At 44.2% G+C, this 21,602-nt stretch overlaps 1 protein-coding gene and 1 long non-coding RNA gene across 2 annotated transcripts; both read right to left on the bottom strand.

The window, feature by feature from the left end:
• Window positions 1–1,049: 1,049 nt before the first annotated feature.
• Window positions 1,050–11,782, bottom strand: Aprt (adenine phosphoribosyltransferase). The gene is made up of 4 exons (XM_050193730.3): window positions 11,533–11,782; window positions 10,299–10,536; window positions 4,264–4,342; window positions 1,050–3,256 (listed from the first exon to the last, which is right to left on the bottom strand). The coding sequence occupies exons 1-4, from the start codon at window positions 11,607–11,609 to the stop codon at window positions 3,102–3,104; spliced, it is 549 nt and encodes a 182-aa protein (XP_050049687.1). The 5' UTR covers window positions 11,610–11,782; the 3' UTR covers window positions 1,050–3,101.
• LOC129380572 (uncharacterized) lies at window positions 5,821–10,292 on the bottom strand. The gene is made up of 3 exons (XR_008608708.2): window positions 9,272–10,292; window positions 8,330–8,438; window positions 5,821–8,123 (listed from the first exon to the last, which is right to left on the bottom strand). It is a non-coding gene; the product is annotated as an uncharacterized lncRNA (long non-coding RNA).
• Window positions 11,783–21,602: the final 9,820 nt, after the last annotated feature.

Raw genomic sequence — 21,602 nt, 5'->3', positions numbered from 1 at the left:
GAAATTCACCAATGACTATGATACTCTAATGCAAAGTTTGACCGCAGCCGTATACACGTTTTCATTTCTCAATATATTGGCTGGCGTAGACAATCTGTCGTACGGCATGTTGCAAAAGGAGCAAAATGTGGCGCGAGTGCTTTGCTAATCGAGAGATCATGAAAAGCCGCACATGGGTGACGTGTGGGTGCAATTCACAGTAGCCACTGCAGACAGACCTTCCCTCATGCAGTGCTTTGTTTCCACACAAACGATACATGCTACTCTTGCACCATTATGTAGCCATCGTTTCCATCCTGCGCAGCACTACGCTTTTCCTCTCATGCTTTCGTCATACTCTCCTCCTCTGTGTTCTGCCTCATGGTTCCACTGCACCCTCCTCAGCTTTCCCCCCTCGTGCTCTTTTCGCTATCACAGACTTCCATCTTTCGCTGTGTTCGTTCGCTCGGTTACAAGGGACAACGCCCAAGCTCACCGCAGGAAAGGGTGCCTAAAGCTGCACTCTAAATGATACGGCTAGTCGTTCTGAGCGGGAAAAAGTCAGCTTCAACAGAAAAACGATGCAATGATAGTGATAACAAAGACTATACGAAGCAAGGTTTGTAGTTTTGTCAGTGTCACGCCCGCTCAGGTGAACAGGTCTCACTCGATGACCACAAACTTACTGTCACAACACAAGCGAACGCTTCGCACCGGATTTCCGAAACCTTTAGCTTACACGACAAGCACCACTAGATGTGCGGGAACTCAATGTGCATAAAAGCTACAACCCTCTTGGATAAGCCTTGACACTTGCCACGAAGTGATTATTAGCAAGATACATAGCGTGGCCCGCGTATGGATGCACGCGAGGAGAGGGCAGGGAGGCGTAGGTTCCTGCCCCCCATCCCCTCACGCGTGCTTGATCATGTTACCATGTGTTCACTCCCATCCCATCTCCCTTGTGCAAAAGGAATTGTCAGCACTTGTGTTTAAGGAGTACAAATTTTTGGGCTCGGTTGGTTGCAGTAATAGAGGTCATAGCGCTGAATTGACACGGACAAGAAATATGACAGGGTGTGCACTATCAGCTGATTTTATTTCAGAAGGGTATGGTACTTATATCGATGAAAGGAATACAAAGTAGAAATCGCATATGCAAACCAGCATTTTCCAAATAGGCAATTTCTCTTCCGCTCAAAGCTAGCATCGGGGAACTGATGCAATTAGCACCCTTTTTTGTGATCAACCTTGCTTCAACAATTTCCTGCGTATCCTTATCTGCATTTTCTATACATGATGGAAGAATGATTAAACAGTGGTTCACACCCACAATCGTCACAGTGCAGTGAAACATGCCCAACTCGAGAACATTCCAGTTTAGTGAGGACCTTCATTTAAGTCATGTTTTCAGTGAGGACTGACAACTTACAATTGCCATTCAGAGTGATTGTGTCGTACGTGGCAGAATGCACTTGCATGTTTTCTGCAAGATACGCTTAGCTTGTTCTGTACTGAAGAAACTTTCCTGGTCACAAGTTCAAATGAAGTAGATCACCAAAGAAATGTTGGTCTGCTCTATTGGATATGCATTGGTACTACTTTATGCCTCAAGATGCCCCAATGCGATGTATTGAAGACTGCGTATATTACTATGGCATAATCGCATTTCAAACTCTTGACAGACATTTTATCTAAGGTCAACCTATGTTGAATGTGACGGGCTCATCTATTTTCAGAAGGAAGGAGTCTGTATTGGGTCATGCCTAGTCCCCTGCCTTGAGCGACGATCTGTTTCTCGGATACCATGACAGACGTCTAAAAGGAAAAATGGAGGCATTAGAGATTTTACAAATTGTTTGGTATGTGGACTACCTAGTGCTGTATGAATTCAATTCAAATAACAATGAAACAGTGACTGATGTGGCTGCCTTGTTCTGGGAGTGTAGTGTCTTGACAATCTGGTTATTACACATGAGCTACCTATGAGTAACGCCATCCACTTTCTAGGTATCAAACTTATTTTGTCTGCCAATCGCTGCTGATGAGAATATCACCCTTGGGAGAAAAAGATGTTTCCGCATGCTTTGTCACATTAAAAACTGGTGAAGTGAGTAATTACAAACTCGTGTTTTGTGAATGCACTTCCATCTGACCTTGATTCCTTCGTGGCTGAATGATTGCACTGCCACATCATATCGCTCTAGCAATGTTCGTATAAATAAACTGGACATGTGGAAGAGAGAATATTTGCCTTGTTTGCTTTCAAATGGAATGAGTAGAACCACAATTACTTTAAGTAACCACTGTTTTATGCATTGAAGCACAAAAGTAACTGGAACACCAATGCATTTCGACTGACACTTCGAAATTTAATACCTTGGAACTGCTGCTGTCCAGAGAATTTGTTCCAAGTGGATATGCCGTGTGAACTCTGCAGTTATAATTCGTAGATTAAAATATGTGGCATAACATAACGCACAGTTTTCAACTATAATTTTGGTTATCTAGAAAAAAATACATGGGGATGGCACCATTGATGTTTGTATTTAAATTTAAGACTGTGTTGAAAGAATTCGAACAAAAAATTAAACGCACGCTTTCGTATTTTATCACTTTAATTATGAATGCTATCTGCCAAATGGCTGAAAGCTTATTAATCTTCGAGGCCGTGACGAGTTGCAGGGTGCGAGACCGGGCTAGTTGGTATTCCATGCTGAAATGACTAGCGCAAGAGTGGACACGGGACACTAAAAAGGCGACAAGTACAAGCATTTGTCCTTGTTGCCTTTTTTAGTGTCTAGTGTCCACTCTTGCGCTAGTTACTTCAGTCGATAGAAGTTCGCCTCCAGAAACTGCCACTTGTTCCTCCTTCACAACTTATGGAAAGATACAAAAGTTTCTGGAATGCTTCTCTATGCAATATCCACTTCTCACTTTGTAAATCAAAGCACGCTTGTCCAAAAATTCAATGTGTGATTAACAGTCGTATATTACTGTATTTAACAAACAACCTTTGAATGGTTGCTTTAACAAAAGTAATGCCCTAAAAAACTAGTAGCAGCCTAGGAATTTAGTAATTACACTTTGTATTCCCTTCACTGCTATAATAAAACAACTTGCTAGCTCTCCACCACCGCAGAAAATGGAATCAGGGAGAAGATAGGGACATCCAATTGTTGACGACCAAGGAGTTCTTCAATTTCCACAATGACAAGGCACATTGCTACACTGGCTCCAGCAGCCTGGATTAAATTGACTGCAGCTTTCATGCTCCCTGAAAGCAAAGCACGCAGCACAGTGTAATCAGTACCTTCACTGATGAAAGAACAGCAAAGTAAATGTGGTCAATTACCAACACAATGAATCCCTTGTACATTTCGTTAACACCTTTAGCTATTTAGGATGTCATCATGCTTCTTGTTATTGCAGATATATAAAAAAATGTGTAGCTTCTAATACACTGGAAATACAGTGCAGTTGAACCTCGTAACGAAGTTGCATCCAACACAAATACCTTCCTTACATCCAATATTCATTATAAGCATATATTTGCTACGTGCCGACTCATTAGCATGAAATGCTTTAGATTTACTTCATAGCTATTTCTCTATATCCATGATATATTGAGCTTCAAAGTATTTCGAACATACACACAATGTGACAAAAGAAAAAGCTAGAGCGCAAGGCTATCACTGGATGCATGATGTAAGCAGGTAAAATAAGACAGCCAGAACTGTCTTCTCGAACATACATCAATCTTTTCTGCATGTCCAGCACATCAGACTGACTGCATGACAAGGAGAGCCTGCAATTTGTTCTAATTCATTTAAAACAAAACATTGATTTTTACTTGTAAAAATAATGGCTAAAGTTCACTACGTTGAGTTTTGCTCTACACCTCTGCACTACTGAATCAGCATGATGTTGCAAATATCAAATTGCCTCCTTGTAATTTGGCCGTTTTGGTGCAGGGAGCGATTGAAAAACTTCCTTGACCAAGCCTTTGGTTTCTTTAGAATGCTATGCAGTTTTTTTTACCAACAAGCAGTTAGCCAGACCGGAGCAGAAGCTGTAAAAATCCGTGATGTTGCAATGGGCTGGTGCAGGAACATCAGGGCCGGTGTCACCACCTGTCTTTGTTACAGCATCTTTTTTTCTGGCTCACCTAGCCTCTTTCATGACAAGAGTGCTTTCTATTTAAGAAGCATAGTCTGCTAATACAGTTGAACCTACTATTCATCTTTGGTGTCTTTTTAAAAGGATGGAAGCAATCATACTTACCACCTGTGGCCAAAAGGTCGTCAATGAGAACAATGTTTTGCCCAGAAGTTATACTTTCGAGTTGCACTTCCAATTTGTCCTATAAAAGCAAACAATTGAGAAAAAAGCTTCTCAGCTGGGCAGAACATGTACGGTATGCAACAAGCTTGCATGAACACAAAATTACTATTCAAGCAAAATGTGTTTTCATATTTCAATTGTTTTCCAAGATAAAGGAGGCAACAAAGCAACTAGCCACCAGGCCTTCAATATTCAATACTAGCTGTAGTCAGTTCTGGAACACCAACTGAGTGTTATCTGTAAGTCGGAGTTGTACTGCACCTGACAATGCACTGTGTAAAAAAGATTGCCATTTTGAGGGCTTTGAAGAATTGGAGGTAAGCCTTTTTCCTTGACCTTGCCAGAACTTAGGAGTGCCAAGTATGCTATGATATACCCATCACAATGACCAGAAACAGCTGTAGCCACGCATGCAGTGGAACATGAAACTTCAACATAAATACTAGACACAACTAGATGAAGCCAATAAACAAAGTCAAGGGAAGTATAGGGGAAGTTAAGTTTCTTTAAATGGAGAAACAATATATGAAAGTGGAAGAAAAGTTGGAACGCACACTTTCTGCAATATGCGTGCAATGCTCGATCAATTGAGCTATGGTGGTGGCTGTCTGTCCATCTACTTCATATGGCGTTTCTGTAGGTGAATGGGATCTGGCCCTGGGGGCGTTCGGCAGTGCCACTCATGGCCAAGTAGCCATGAATTCTGGCTACTGTAGTTCTGTTATAAAAAGAATCGAGCCCGTCGATTCCTTTTCTTGCACATTGCAAAGCAGGGGTCCCAACTCCTGTAGCTTTGATACTTTCAGGTAGCATGAGAGGGTTTACTGGTAAACATGCCAGCCACTAAGTTCATGTACTACATGACGCCTGCAGTTATATTCTACATCGGCTGCCATGGCCATGAATGGCGCTTGCTAACACTCCCAGGGTCAGATCTTGTATACATTCACAAGTACCCAAGAAAGTAGATGGGAGGACAGCTGTCACCTTAGCTCAACTGGTAGAGCACCACACACGTATTGTGGAAGATTTGGGGCCGTATTCTGTAAGTGGATCGTTTCAGAATACGGCCCATAAATTTGGATTTCACTTTCTTTTTTAAAGCCCGTTTCACATGGTGCGAATCTGACTGTATTCGCAGTTGCAGCAAATGGGCCGTCTGACCCTTCGTGCATTTTGATTTTTCTATGTTCGGAGCACTGATATAAAATAAAGAACCAACTTTAGAGAAGGGAAACTGTACCTTCCACAGTGGTACAAAAATAAGGAGCGGCAGCACGTGGAACTTACCGGGGGGGGGGACACATGGCGCTACCTAAACAGAAAGCGGAAATGCATTTTTTTTATAGTGCAATATTCAATATGGCCGCTTTTTATCAGTGGCATACACTGGGTACGCACCGTGATCGCCTTGCGGCATGCGTCAGCTACCGTGTTTTATTTGTCAGGAGACTAAAGAGCCTCTACTGACGCCCATACGAACGAGCCACAAGTGAGTGAACAGGACATACGACTTTATTGGCAGAAGAAAAGCAGTGCACCTTCTCGTTCACGAGCAGAAATAAAATTTGCATGTCGAGGTGCGCTGAAACCATTAACGTGAGCTCGTCGCACATGGCAGTCTGGTAACGAGTGACAATCAATAGCGCAAGCAAATTGGGCAGTGCCCCACCTCTTTGCATTGACAGTCGCCTTAGCTTGCATTGCAAAGAAATATGGTGACACAGGCATCTGCTGCCGCAGCCAACACAGCAACATGGACTACTCAGCATTTTAGTGTTGCCTCCTTATCAACCTGCACATTTCTTTTTGTTCTTTCGGTGGCTGCTAACGTGTCACTCGCACTTGGTGCCTCACCTGCTCTCAATATGGACATGGTTTGTTTTGTGAGAATCGCCATTTTGCAGCCACTTTTGCGGGCCTTTCCACCAATGTGGATATCAACTTTATACGCTTCAGACAATGTAAGCACCTATACACTTCTCTGTTCATGCCAAATCGAGGCCGAAGAAGGCCAAAAGCACACTTTACCCACGGCTGCAGCAGAAAAAGACTAAGAGGGAGCACCAATCACAGTACATATAAACAGGGAGTCTATGTCACTGTGCGGACTGCAGGAGCAAGTGCTTACCTCGAGAGGCTGTTGACCAATGCAACTGACCAAGCCGCTACATCCGAGAAATGTAACACGGCAACCATGACCAAGCGGGACAGCATTGAAACAAGACTCTGCAATCAAATCACTTCAGCATACCTCTAACATAACCCTCGATCTATACATTGGCACTATACACTATACATTGACTACGATCCACATGACAACAATGAGCATACACACACATGGGTCACTTAAGCACATTCAACTGCAGGCATAGTGCTTGCCTTCATCGCACATGGTGGTCTGGTAACAAGCGACAACCAGCAGCGCAAGCAGATTGTACAGTGTGTCCCACTTGTTTGCACCGACAGTCGCCATTGAACATGAGCAACTTGTATTACAAAGCAATCCGGTGATGCAGGCATCTGCTGCCGCAGCCATTACAGTGACATGGACTTCCCGGCATTTTAATGTTACCTCCTTTCCAACCTGCATGTTTGTTTTTGTTCTTTTGCGTGCCGCTAATGTGCGACTTGCACTTGGTGCCACACATTCTCTAAATATGGGCATGGTTGGGTTTGTGGGCATCACCATTTTGCAGCCACTTCTGCAGGCCTTTCCACCCACGTGGATGTCAACTTCATATGCTTCGGACCATGTAATCACGTGCGAGTCTCCATTGATGTCTGATCATGGCCGAGGAAGGCCACAAGCAAAATTCGCACACGGCTGCAGCAGGAAAGGACGGCACTGGGAGCACCAATCACGGTGCATGTAAATTCGGAGTCTGTGTCGCTGTGCGGACTGCAGGAGCAGGTGCTTGCCTCGAGAGACTATTTCCCAATGCAACTGACCAGGCCCCCACATATGAGAAACGTAACACGGTGACGAGTACCAAGTCGCACAGCTGCGAAACCAGATTCTGCAATCGATCACTTCAGTGTAGCTTGCACAAGAACACAGGCTGTCGAGCAAGAATAGCAATCCTGATTGAGACTAAGAATTAAATATGGGAATGAGAAAGCTTGCATTCAAGAAAGAAGCCACTCTACTTTGCAAGCAATGAAAGCCAAAAACGTTAAGGAAAGTTAAATGCTACATAGCACACAGTGCAAAGGTCAATGCAAGAAACATGCCAATGCCGCATCAGCTATTTCAGGAGAGGAATTGCACATGGCAACGTACACTAGAAGATACTGCTACAGATGTGTTATGCTACTAGGCAATGACTGGTAATAAGTATGAGCAAAGAATCGGTTGAACTTTAATGTTTGATGAGGAAGACGAATGATCTCTAACAAGAATGTGGAATGGAAAAATAAGCTTGCATTCATTTAAAAGAAATTATACTTGGCACAAATGGAATTTGACAAGGCCAGGAAGCTCAATAACGAAGGGCAAGCTGACGGTACTCTTTTGGCCAGTGTGTCTGTGCTTGTTCAGAGGTTGCAGGTACATCTGAAGACGCAGAATTTTTGTTGTTGAGGTACCTGGATGACTCGGCCAATATCTGTGCTGATGGAATGATGGTGGAGGCTCTTTTCACTTTTGACACACTCCTCCGTAGACTTGATATCTCATCCAAATACTTCTGGAACCGCCTCTTTGTTTGTGGTGTAAAGCACTGCGAATTTGGCTCCAGCCCATTCCTGTTGGTATAGATGGGGCTCCTGTGATGACCAAGATGTGCTTGGCACAGACCCTGTTGGGGCAGAACAGTGACACATGAGGTACAGCAGAGATTATCCAAACTCATGTAGTGTTTTCTTTTATGTTTGAACCAATTGTGCTGAACTGTAAATATGAATAAAACATTCATATCTGCTACAAACAAATGACGTGTATCTCAAGACTAGCAAGCCAATACAGCATATATCAAGCATATTTATTTCTGAACCAGATGTTTACCTTGTAGTAGCAGCCAAAGTCCACACAATGACCTTGTTTTAGCAGGCAGCAGCTTCTCTTTAGTGTGTGGAGTGTGTTGCTTACTGGTGCCGTCCTCATTACTGCATGTCTGGAACAGAAATTTTGACTGCATCAGAAATTAAATAAGCGTAATTTTGCAATATGAAATGCGAAAAGGTGTGACATATACATTGTAATGGTTTGCGACTATGGAGCACATGCAAATGTACACTGTTTGTTGTAGGATGCTTAAGTAGCATGGTAAATAAAGATTGCTACCCTCCATAAAATTGATGTCTAATTACAATGCATGTCAACAGCTTAAGTATTATTAATATCACAAATGAGAACATTTGTGCGCTCATTTATGCACTAGAAGAGATCACACTGCTGGTTTCACAAGCAAACGCATGAAAGACATGAAGCTGTTAGAAATGATGCATTCCTTTTCTGCATGAACGTGATGCACCGCTTCACTAGTGCAAAAATAAATGTCCACAGGTAAACCAAACTGAACAGCAAGAACATTTGGAACCAACAGGTACGAAATATGGGCGAATTATCATGCGTGCAACTGTTTAATACATCAAATTCAGTACTTTAGCTTCAGTTTATCAAAGGGTTATTCAGTTCTCTGGACGAAAGAAGCTGCCGGCGGACTCAAAAAAAAAATATATATATATTGATAAGGCTACTCAGTCACCCATGGCTACGGCTACAACGAGATGAAAAATGTGATGCACATTCAGATATCACTCTCTCTTTCGTGAATGTGTGCATAATGATGGCCTCACAACTGAAAGTTTATTTCGGGAACAGCAACAGAGGGTCCTGACTGCCCACATGTAATGCAGCATCTAGTTTGTTAACTTGTATCCACCTGTACGTTAACGAGACGAATATGTTACATGGCGATTGAAGCAGCGATGTTAAACGACTCACCGGTATTGCCGTCCCCAGTCGCAGCAGGATCTGGCTCCCATTTCGATGCAGATATGTTCCACATGGCTCACGACTGAAACCTAGCTTTCGGGCTTACACCCCAAGTTAAATAATGCGAGCTATCGATGCGCAATAAACTGGCTTTAGTACAAAATAAGCAACCGATGTACGAACCAATGAATCCGTACCTGCCGTGCGCGTGAACATACAGGTAAAAATTTTAAATCCAGGCCAGAGGTCACGTGGGAGGTCGATGATGCTGAATGCTGTTTTGCATTCATAATGGGAAAAAACAACAAAGTAGGTTATAATAAGTTCAATTTAAATTTAGGAATGAGAATTTTGTACTCTTTGTCATGTAATAAAAACACTTTCTTTATTGCTAAAGAAAGCTTGTAGGTTAAAATTGCGCTTACTACGGCGCCTCTAGCGGGAGATAATGCGCTCACGGGGGAACCTTTTTAATTGGTGTACTCTGCCCGTTTTTTTAGCAGCAGCGCGCGGTAGCTTTTTTCGCCCTCTGTGGCCCTTTGTTGGACTTGAGAGTGTTCTCTACAAAAACACACATGCGACAAGGATGGGGAAGCAATCACAACGTGGATCGTAGACACATCACTGTGGCCTTCCTACTTAATTTTTACTACTACTACTTTTTAAGTTGCTTAACTTTGTTCTTATACCAAAGCGAGCTGATGCCAGAAATAATTCAGTCCTCCGCTAGGTGCTCGCAAATGCGAAAATCGCAGCTGCCGCGCTCAGTGCATGTGAAACGGGAATGCGAAGTATGCATTTGCGGAAATCACAGCTGCGAAAAATGCAGTGTAAGATCGCACCATGTGGACTGGGCTTTACCTATAATTTCTGCGTTTCAAATAAAAATCATAGGTATTTTCTGCTCTGTTTTCCATCGCTTCATTATTTGTTGACTTCATGTGTTTATGTTTCAAGGCGCTAGCTATGGAAGCCCAAACAATGTGAAACATAGATCAGAGATAGAGAGTGAGAGCTTAATAACGCTGTGTGGTACCTCTCCATACTCCAAAGAGTAAGCCCGAGACTTCACATTGCCAGGTAGCTTTCCAGCCTTCCGAATGGGCACAAATGGCACATTTAGGGCAAGTGCCAAAGCAGGCCCTATGAGAAAACCTCGTGCCTCGATGCCGGCAATGATTTGAACATTGGGTACAGAAATGCGTACACGCTCGGCAAACAGGTCCACCATGTTGCGAAAGACATTTGGCTTTCGAAATATCGGCATTACATCACTACATGAGGAAAAACAAAAATAGACACAAATTAGCAATGTTTCAAGGTCACATGCACATTTTATCACAATTATTTACCTTCAGAGGGCGCAACATTCGGCAACAAATTTTGAACAGCAACAAATTTTGAATAGCACTAAACTGACAAGTAACACAATGCTTTGGGGGTAACAATGACTTTAGCAGCGACTTTGATGTTGCCTATTTTACCTGATATAGAAACTTGTCTGACTAAACCTGCACGAGGAAATATCCCTCTGTTGTCTATTGATCATCTGGAGATTACCGAGGATATTTTTGGAGGCAGAAGAGCGAAATTTTTCACGAACAGAAATTTTCTGTAAAATTTGGGGCAACTTTCGTAGACTAGGCAAGCGAGCCCAAATTCGTAAACTTTTCGAACAATTCGGGGGGGTCGGCATGTACGGTTTAAAAAATTTCGCGCGCGGATAATACACTCGCAGCTGGTGCGACCATCCGCAGTGCTCGACGCAACATACCCGCTCAAAAGCACTATTCTTGCACCCATTCTGAAGACACTCGACTACCAGGACGGAACACTTTTTTGCACGAGCTTTCTCAGCAACTTCCCGCTAGTGACCTTGACGAAGAACAGACTTTTGAACAGTTTTTGCGTTGATTAAGCATGAGTTACTACGCGAGATCAGTCTGCACGTCTGCAGTCAGCTTTACAGCATACTTTACAGGATTCTTGAGCAACAGGTGCGTGCATTAGAAACGCACGTAAAACAAAGGCCAAAGCTCAAGACGGTTGACCTTTTTTACTGATACGCCTTTGCTCCCGATAAGCACATGCCGATGATGCACGCTTAAAACCAAGGGAAAATAGCTCTTTTTTGCAGGGTAATAAGTTAAGGCATTCACCACCTACGAAATAAGAACAAAAGGGTAAGCTGTCCACTATTAGTCAAGGGTTAGCTGCGCTGCACAATTTACTACGAAAAAAAAACACACTGGATAAAATATATCACTCACCAAAATAAGATACCTTTCTTGGGAAAGTCTGGGTAGGTTTTCAGTACTGCACAAATTTCCTTAGTTCTAGGATCCATTTACGTTAACAGAAAGCAAATGTTATATGAGAAAAAAATCGCGCAATCGAGAAATTTAGCAGGCGCAAAAACAATGAACTTTATCGCTACACGTACACTGTACGACTGCACTACAGACAGCTGCGACCATAGAGCGACATTGGCGACATGCTGCGCGCCGGTAGGGCCGCGCCATATGGATGGATGGATGGATGGATGGCGGCTATACCCTTTGTAACGGGCGGCGGCTGGCGCCACCTAGCCTTTTGCTCCCCCTCCTATTTTATAATTTTTTTTTCTTTCTTTATATCCTCTTTTCCTTAAACTAGTTTTCACTTCCCTCCTCCCCCCAAAATAACTATCTAAAAAAGTAGAGGAAACATCATCTCCCCGATTTATGGTATTATCTCTCCCTTGACTTCCTCCACCAATCCTCTAGCCTCCCCTTCGTTACTGCCACTCTTTTCTCGTCTATTTGCCCTCGTTCCCCGGGAAAACCTAATGCCCCTTCCATATCTGCCACTGTTCCCTCTGCCAGGGTCGGGCGAAGGTCTGTGCATCTCAGCACTATATGCTCAGTGGTCTCCATTTCGGCTCCGCAAGCTGTGCACCGAAGGTCCACGTCTTCAAATTTAGCCCTGTATCTTTTCGTTCTCAAAGCCCCCGTCCTAGCTTCGAATAATAGTGAGCTGCCCCGCGAGTTATCAAATAAGAACTCTCTCTTAATCTCCTGTTTTTGTGACCTATACATAGATAGCGCTGGCTTTCCGAGCATTCTTTCTTCCCACATTTTTCTTTCCGTCTCCTTCACCTCCTTTCCCACACTAGAACCACGTTGGACCCCCTCCCTCGGCTGTAGGTATCTATTCCTCAGCTTCCTCGTTCTGAGTGTCCACTTTGTGTTCAAACTTTTCATGTACAGATATTTGTACACTTTTCCTGCCCACCTTTTTTCCTTCAGTACTGGGAGTCTCTGTTCAAGTTTTAGCTTACTTATTGCCTCTCTACCTTCGAATGACGTCCATCCCATGTCCCCCTGCACTCCCTCATTAGGGGTGTTCCCGTGTGCTCCTAAGGCCAACCTGCCTACACTTCTCTGTCTCGTTTCCATGCATGCCTGAACTTCCGATTTCATGCACAGTACTGAATTTACGAATGTGAGGCCAGGTACCATAACCCCTTTCCATACGCCCCTAACCACCGCGTACCTATTATAGTTCCATAGTGCCTTGTGTTTCATTACAGCTGAGTTCCTTTTCACTTTTTCAATCATAATTTTTTCCTGTTCTTCCAAGTACTTTTTGCCCTCGTTTAGCCATATGCCCAAATACTTGTATTTTTCAACATGATCAATCTTCGTGCTTTGTATTTCCAATGGTTCCCCCCTTTCTTCATTGTATACTATTATCCCAGACTTCTCTCTACTGAATTGCAGTCCCAATTTTTCTCCCTCCTCTCCACATATGCTCATCAGTTCCTGTAGCCCTACTCGGGAGTCAGCAAGCAGTACAATATCATCTGCATACATCAGTCCGGCTAGTACTTGAGCTAACTTCTGCCCTTCCAGCATATAGCTTATGTCAGTTCCTATTGTGCTCTGTTCTAGTTTCTTTTCCATTTGGCTCATGTAAATCATAAAAAGCAGAGGCGACAATGGACAGCCCTGCCTGAGACCTCTTCTTATTTTAGCTGGCTTTGTAGTTTCCCCCTCCCATGTTATCTCTACCTCATTATCTCTACCTCATATGGTAGGGCGATTATGTTGATGTTGATTGGGCTTTCCCGTTTATACATCGCGGTTGAGTGGGCCGAGCTATAGCCGAGCGGCTGGGGCGGCCCATGTTTTACAGTGAGGTGCGTCACGATGAAAAATACTCTGGCGGCGCTGCGATCGAAGTGAAGTGGGCCGCGTTACAGTGGCCACTGTAGCCGCGTCAAGGTCGCGCCGTTGGAAACTGTTGGCGATTCTGCTCGGCAGGGTCGTTCGTATTGCTTCGCGCGCTGCTGTTTACGATCAAACCGCTCAAATGGTGTTTACAAGTGGTTATGACATGTATTTATGCCTTAGGAATATCTTCCTTTCCTTCTTTTCTTTATTTTGTTTTACTTATTTTTAATGCCGCTCGGTGACTGCGCGTGCATTGCGGCCGCGGTGTCGGCTTTCATTCTACTACGGTTTTCATTGGAGAAAAATATTTTTCTTGTTCTTCAAGCAGTAGGTATCTCTCGTGTGCATTTTTGCGAATATAGTTTTTCATCAGTAGGTCTTGCGTAACGCAATGAGAAAAAAACATATAAGCTTCCTGCTCAATTGCCGCTTCAAACAAATAAAACATATCGGCCCCATACGGCGCCCTGCGCTCAGATTTACGGGAAATATTCTTATGGAAAAAATAAAAAAAAATCTACAGTACAACATTCAATTCATATTTCCGTCTTCCTCGCGTATTAGAACGCGGAGTAATTGGCATGGTTTCTTTTATTGCGGTCAGCACTCGGGCGCCGAAAACAGTTTTAGGTAGCTATTATACATGCTAATCTGACCCGTAAGCAGTGTGAAATTTTTTGTCCAGTCCATGCTTGACAACAACAACAAAACAAAACTCAGTGCTTTCCACACGGTGAAGAAGGATGACCATGTGGGTCCCTAAATGGCGAACTTCAACTCCACCGCGGTTCGGCCCGTCATTGTACTATCTTAGGGAATCTTTTTCTACATGCGGACATGATAGTGGGGTAAGTAGCCTTCAAAAGTTTCGCTGCAAAAAAAGAAAAAAGAATGGCGGCACGATAGCTTAATAGTGGACATTGGCGTTGCACGCTGCTAAACTCGAGTGGCGTTGCGCGCTGCTAAACTCGAGCTCACGGGTTCAAACCAGGTCGCGGAATTTGATGGGAACGAAAGGGGAAAACACTCGTGTACTTCTGTTTAGGTGCACGTTAAAGAACCCCAGGTGGTGAGAACTAAACAGGGTGCCTCGATCATAAGCACTTCGCCAGACGTAAAACGCTAAAATATGTCTAATTAAAAAAAAAAAAAAAGGTAGCTACGTCCTTTGCCTTTTTTCTAGGGGTGTAAGTGAAAGAAATTATTCTCGAGTCTGATTCCTGAGAAGAACATGTTATCTTATATTTCATATCTAAATGTAATGCCGTTCCCGATTGTACGTCCTGTCAGGATTGGGGGCTCAATCCCATCGCTCGTGATCCGTTGTCAAGATTGGAGTCGGGCATGAATTAGAAGGTAGCTGGCCCATGCCGTCGTCAAACTTATCCACGCTGAGGACGTTGATGAGGGGAAGGACTGCTTCTCATCGAGAACGAGGAATATGGGTTCATTTACAGTATTTATATCAGTCTAACATGACTGTTTGAGAAAGTACATCAGTCTAACATGACTGCTTGACAGAGAGTGTTCTGAGCAGCCGCACAACAGCGGTTTTTTAAACACTCGGTCCTCTCCCGATACAAGGTGATGCGAACGTTCGTTTAGTCATCGCAAACTAGCCGCCTCTCCGCGGCACGGTTTACACACACACCCGCACACACGCATACACACAGGGGCGATCGTTCCGAGCCAACGTCAGAAGGGCTTCGTAGAACTCGGGAGCCGTTCCGGGTAGCGCGTTGTCTTGCGTCTTGGTCGGTGCGTGGGAAGGAGCGCAACACGGCGTTCCCTCGGCAACTCGCGCACCCGTAGCAGATCAGGTCCGCGTTGGGGAGTTTGGTAACAATAGTTGGCCCGCCGAACTCATTCCGTCACAACGGAGATGAGGCTAGAGGTTGGCGGCAGTTTCAGCACAAAGCCTGCTTCATCGAACGCACCCTAGCTGAAGCGACGGAGAGTGGGGGATGCGCTTATTGTTCCCCGACACAAAGTCGATTTAGTCACGCCGTGGCTAGAGGTTGGCGGCGATGCTCCCGGGATGTTGCCTCCACAGTCGCAACGGGTTGGCAAAACTTTGCACTGCAGCTGGCCGTTCTTAACAGTCCGCCTCAACTAAGCAGCTTCTGTATTATAAACGGCTGCTTTCAGTTATCCAGTGCACTATCATAAGGCCAATAAGGAAGCATTTAAAGGAACGGCATACCTCACATACACGTAGATATATTTGTAGATATGCTGTGTTCGTTGAAGAAAATAAGTGTGGTACCACATTGGGAACCCAGTCTTAATGGGTTGCAGTCTTGCAGACATGCTGATACTGTCAAAAAAATTTTTCCTTGTCTGAATCAAGTTTGCAGATTTACAGGCTGTCCCAAAACGGGGAATTTATATTGAATGACAGCTAGGAACTTGTTCAGCTGAACCGGTTAGCACCTATGCGTTCTCTCAGGAAATGGTGCGCCTCTGCGCAACAGCCGCGATTCTCCAGCAGCACAATCATTCGGAATAAGAGTTCTCACTTACATCGGCCCCTAACCTTCGAGATTTCAAAAGTGCTGTTATTCATTACATTCGAACGAAAACGGCTATTCAGTAATTTTTAATAGTGAATTTTGAAGTCGAATACAATCTGAATGGTAAATGCCATTCGATAGACGATGTTTCTACTTCATTTCGCCTGCTGGCATGTTGAAGGAGATCGCCAGACAAGCCACGGAGATTACTTTGGTATATACTTCCCGGTCTCTCCGATTCAGTCTGAGTACATAGGCAATATCTTGTCCCTAACACTGTTGTTCATATTTACGTCCAATAATTGCCTTGATTCCTTTTCTCGGAAAGTCTATTGGTTCACCTGGAGCTGGTGCAACTTTTAAAAGAAACACGCTTGTTCCGGTCAGGAGTTCTCAGTTTTTCAATAAGTGCAATTAGAATATTTGATAAGTGTTCTCTTACATACATGTCGTGGATATATATGTCTATGTACCCTTAGATATATCTAGAATGCATTAGATGCATTGGCCATCTGCATCTCTTCGCGCCACGGAGTTAATAAACCTGGTTTATTTCACTATAATGTTGTTTTCCTTGATCATTGTCCATGATCAATACTCCACCAACAAGAAGCGCGCGCAAAATGATACCATATCAATAAAATTTTTTTACGTAGCTTCATGTTGCAGATAGGCGGCTTTTGTGGCAAAAATAAAGTGTTACTCTTAAAAAACAGTATTAAACGTAGCAGTTTACCTGGCTAAAACTACAATTGATACCGGTCGACAAGAGTCGCGGGCGCACCAAAGCAAGTAAAACCATAAAACATTTTACTGCGCACACTTCTCGCGAGAAAAACTGGGCGTCCGCCAGCGTCCGCGCAATGAAAGCGCGCTGGCTAGCAGACGACGCACTTGACGACAGCAAAATTGAAGACGTCATGTTGCATAACCCATGCCTCAAGTATGCATACGTAGCAAAAAGGTGTCAGTATAAATTTGCATTGAAAACAAAGCACTATTATAAGAGCGTACGCGCGCAATCGGTCTCGGGGCCCGCAGCCAAATTTTCTTGAATATGCCGCGAAGCGCGTCTCCGCACCAATCCAGTTCGCGCGCAGCGCTCTCGCAAAATTTTTCCACACGCGGCGCCTCAGCGAGAGAGCGCCGTTCGGCCCAAAGTTTTTATTGGTTCGGCCCACTCGACCATAGTCTAGTACACTCAGTACTTCCTTGAGTGAGAAACTCAATGCTCTGAAAAATAAAAGTCGCAATTTCGCCCGAAAGGCGAAGCACCATTGCGATATCAAATTAGTAGACAGCTATACGAAGTAAGGATAATAGTTTTGTCGACCATATAAAGTTGGAAACATAAGCTTACTAATTGAACTAACAAGCATGGCATAGCATGGCGTCAGCGCGCACAAATAACATGAACACATCGCACTCGATGAGCGCGGACACTCGCTGTCAAAACGCTGGTGTGTGCACGCGCGGCAGCAGCAGCGAGCGAAGTGACCTCCGTCCTATTGTCACGTGGCGGTGGTGACATTGAAGAACACAGTAGCAATACTGTGAAAGACAAAACTAATTTTTATTGGGCGAACCTGTGCCCACAAAAACAGGATACACTTATAGCACAACGATAGCGGCGAACACGGTCGGCGATCGTCGAAAATCTGATCAACGGGTCAAGCGCGTCGGCTTTTATACATCAATCGTCGAATATTCCAGACTAATCGTTGGGACCCGCGTGCCTTCCACAAAGTTCTACACCATTCGCGTCAGGCGATGAAATCAGATAACATGAGGTTCGGCGACAACAGAAAGCGGATAGAAGCATCGATAACTTTCCGGAAACTTCGGATACATGCAGGCGCGTCCCGCGCTGTGCGATAACATTTGTTAGGCGGCGAAACGTGGTCGCCCGATAAAGATAAGTACACGTGTCACTATCAATATCTTCCAACGCACGAGCGGTGAGAACACAGCGCGCACGAAGGTATGAGCCGTCTGCAGTCTCGAGATGCGGTGCGCGCGACCGTGCGAATTGTACGCACTTGTTGGCGGAGTCGGAAGCACCTCCCTCCCGCGTTGCCTCCCCGCTTTCCTCCCTATCGCGCGCGAGATTGAGCTGCGATCGTCAGATCCCCTTGCGCTAGGTCGGGCACAACGCCGCCCCCTCCCCATCCCCCACAGCCTTTCGCGCGACGGAAGACGGCACGTTTGCTCCCCGCTTTCCTCCGCGTATGCCAGATTGAGCCGCGATCGTCGGCTTCTCTCGCACATACAGCATATGATGCGCGGCGATGATGTTATCGCCCTTGGACTTTATACGGGACATCACGGCGGCGGCCAAAATGCGCCTGGTGAGTCCATACAATTTCTATCGCAATAAAATTGAAAATCTGAAACTATACAGGGTTCCCAGCTAACTTTAGCCATAGTAAAAAATATGAGTATGCCACGTAAATGGACAGAACCAAGGTAATGTTTTCTGTCGCTTGGAGATATTCATTTTTTTTCATTCCGCCCAATTAGATAACTAGTCGTAATTAACCAACTTCTCAAATGTTATAATTAGATTAAAAGTGTCAATGAGAAAATTGTAGAGCAACATGAAAAACTCTCGATGCAGCTTTCTATTGCTCAATACGTGCTACGCAAGTGTTTTTCCGAAAGTGAAAGAAGCCCACAAATACACGCAAAATTGCTGCGCGACTGGCCACTCGAGGCACAACGCGTGTATTCGCGGCTTAATTCGCGGGATTCTTTCATGCTCGGGAAAACACTGGCTAAAGTTAGCTGGGACACCTCGTACAATGCCTTGGCTACATATTCATATTTGCAACATCTGGTTAAAATTGGGCAGTATTTCAATTTTACAGCTTACTATTGCTACTAAAACGGGTTTCAAACATTTTTTTATTGAGCTGCCTTTTAGTGGTAGGTTTTGAGATCAAAACATCATTGCGATGAGCAAGTTTGGAGCTTTGTTTAGATTGTTTGTTTTAGAAGCTCATCAATATTTTGAGATGGTTTTCGCACGCATAAATTTTTGAAACTTTGTCCTCTCGATATGCTGTTATTTCTTTTTAAGCAAATAGGCATTGCCTTTTTTGTTTGTTTGAGATACGCTTGCAACATCTAGTCTAGGTTATTTGTTAGAAGCCTGTAGAGGTGCGCTGGAGTATCGATTATTTTTTGAAAGTGGTCGCGAGATTTTTTCTTTAGATGGTAAAATGCGTTATTTGGCGGATCCGTTGTTTAACTGTACAATTTTAGAAAGTGTTTGTACCGTTTCTTTAAGGCGTGTCTTGCCCACACATAGAGAGAAGCAAAGTGTTGGTGTGTGTACCACACATGTATTAATAAGATGACAGCGTTTTGAGTATCGCTTAGAGTGTGCATGGTAGTATTTAGAAATGAGGTGGAATCTTGAGCGCCTATTTTACGCAACATTTTTGGGTTATTTCTTTGGTGCTTTAGTGCAGGTCCTTTGTGGACATGAGAAGGAAAATGTTAGCGTGTGAATTGCACGAAAGGTGAAGATTTGCAGAGCCTTATTCGGAATATGTGGATTTTTTTGAGAAGGAAGCTTTGTCGTCATGACCTGTGTGTCTTGCCAGACTTTCGCAGAGAAAGAGAATTTATTCTCTAGTGTGACGCCAGCAATCGTGGTCTAGGTGTCGTCCTTTCCCAACTTAACGAACGCGGTGAAAAACATCCCATGCTATACCTCAGTCGAAAACTGACACTGCGAGAAGAGGCGTTTAGCACCTCAGAGAAAAAGTATTTGTGCATAGTATTGACCATTCGAAAGCTAGGATACTATATTCAAGGTACGAAGTTCACGGTCGAGAGCAACCATTGCCCTCTTGCATGGCTGAAGCAAATGTCACGAAAAAACAGGAGACTGCCAAGATGGAGTCTCATTTTGCAGGAATACAACTTCGAGGTCAAGTATACAAAAGGGAGCAGGAATAAGTATACAGACGGTCTGAGCCGGGGATTTCAACCAATTAAACCAGGGCGATAAAAAAATGTGTTCTGTACGTATCGCTATCAACATTATTGAGATTGGCAAAAAATTTGTCTTGCCAAGAAATGACCATGACAGAAAAAAAAAGAGAGAGAGGGACAGAGAGAGGGGCAGAACTTTGTAAAGCGATGCGGGGATCACAGCGGTCCAGTACCAAGGGAATTAATTAGACGTTTACCATAAGGGAACACCCCCCCCAATTCATCAGTGCCGATCCAGAAGTCAATGCAGCATTGATTGACACCGACAGTTGACAGATCAACAAAGCACCCCTCTAACTGGACCTGACAACCTGAACTAATTGATGAATTGGGCTAATTTTGAACGCGCTATCGTGGGAACGGCTTAGACCTCGGATTCCTAGGTTGCTAAATATGCGGGGGTGAAGGTGCAACATCGGAGGCGGAGTTCAGCGGAGCGGTGCGATATCATGGTCGGGATTCCCTAGTCTAGTCACCTAGGGAAGACAACGGTAGTAAAAGCAGAGACCTTTGCTGTAGTGAGGTGGGGCTGACATGTCCTGATGTGAACCAAGATGTTTTAATATGTTCCTGCATGGAGTGGGCTTCCGTATCTCGAGCCAGTGTAAATAGTGTAAAATTAACCCTTTTTTCTTAATTCGTAACTACCGGACACATTCATCGATAAACACCACTTCGAGCTGCAACAATCTCTCTTGCTACGGTGCGAAGCAAAACAAAGACACGAAGACATTTGGTTTGAAGGTTTTGTTATTTCTCCAAACCTTAATTCATCTGTTGAAGCAACAATGTCTGGATGTGCAGTGCCACTCCACAGTATTGCATAGAGTTCTTTGTTCTGTCTTCCACTCCTCATGGAAGTTGAATGCCTCAGCCTGTCTCGATCGAGTTGAAATGTAATGTTCACTTTGCACTTTCACATGGGCACACTGGTGTTGCTGGTTACATGCAGCTAAATAAGTTGCCTTGAATAAGGCGCAAGAATATCGTTAAGTGTACATGCCGCAGATAGATTTGCCGGCTTATGATCACGAGATGGGCCTTCGGGCCACCCTTACCACTTCCCATCTCTGTAAAGGGCTTTCCCAAGCTTTTTTTTCTTTTTTGCCCATGTGATGAATAGCTAGTGTCTAAAAGCTGCTTGACATTCACGAGAGCAGACGAAACCGGGCAAGCGTTACTCGAAATAACTGCTGTTGCTTTGAATAATTTTCAGTCATGTGCCGCCGTGAGTGAAGTCGTAGCACGGCTAACTATGTAGGTGCGTTTGTGCGATTGGCGTTGACTCTCCGAACTGGAGCGCGGCGCCCGCGAGGAGAAGGGCACAGGGCATTTGGTTTGAGATTTCAGCTCTTTTCACGGTATGCAGTCGTGTAATACTTCACAAGCATGATCGTTAGCATGCATTGTATGCACTGCACTTGTCAGTTCCAAATGGCGAGACATGGTGAGAGGCCCTTTAAATCTGCCCAGACTTCACTAGAGCTTAGACTTCACTAGAGCTTTGTTGGCATGACATTTTCATGGTGCTTCATGGCACTACAAGTTGGTGATCCTCCTCAATGCAAGTTTCAACAGTGTGACTGTATGACCAGTCAAGTGCCATGTACC

Source organism: Dermacentor andersoni, chromosome 1 (genome assembly GCF_023375885.2).
Source record: "Dermacentor andersoni chromosome 1, qqDerAnde1_hic_scaffold, whole genome shotgun sequence".
NCBI classification, from domain to species: domain Eukaryota; kingdom Metazoa; phylum Arthropoda; class Arachnida; order Ixodida; family Ixodidae; genus Dermacentor; species Dermacentor andersoni.
This window is presented reverse-complemented; position numbering and strand designations above follow the sequence as displayed.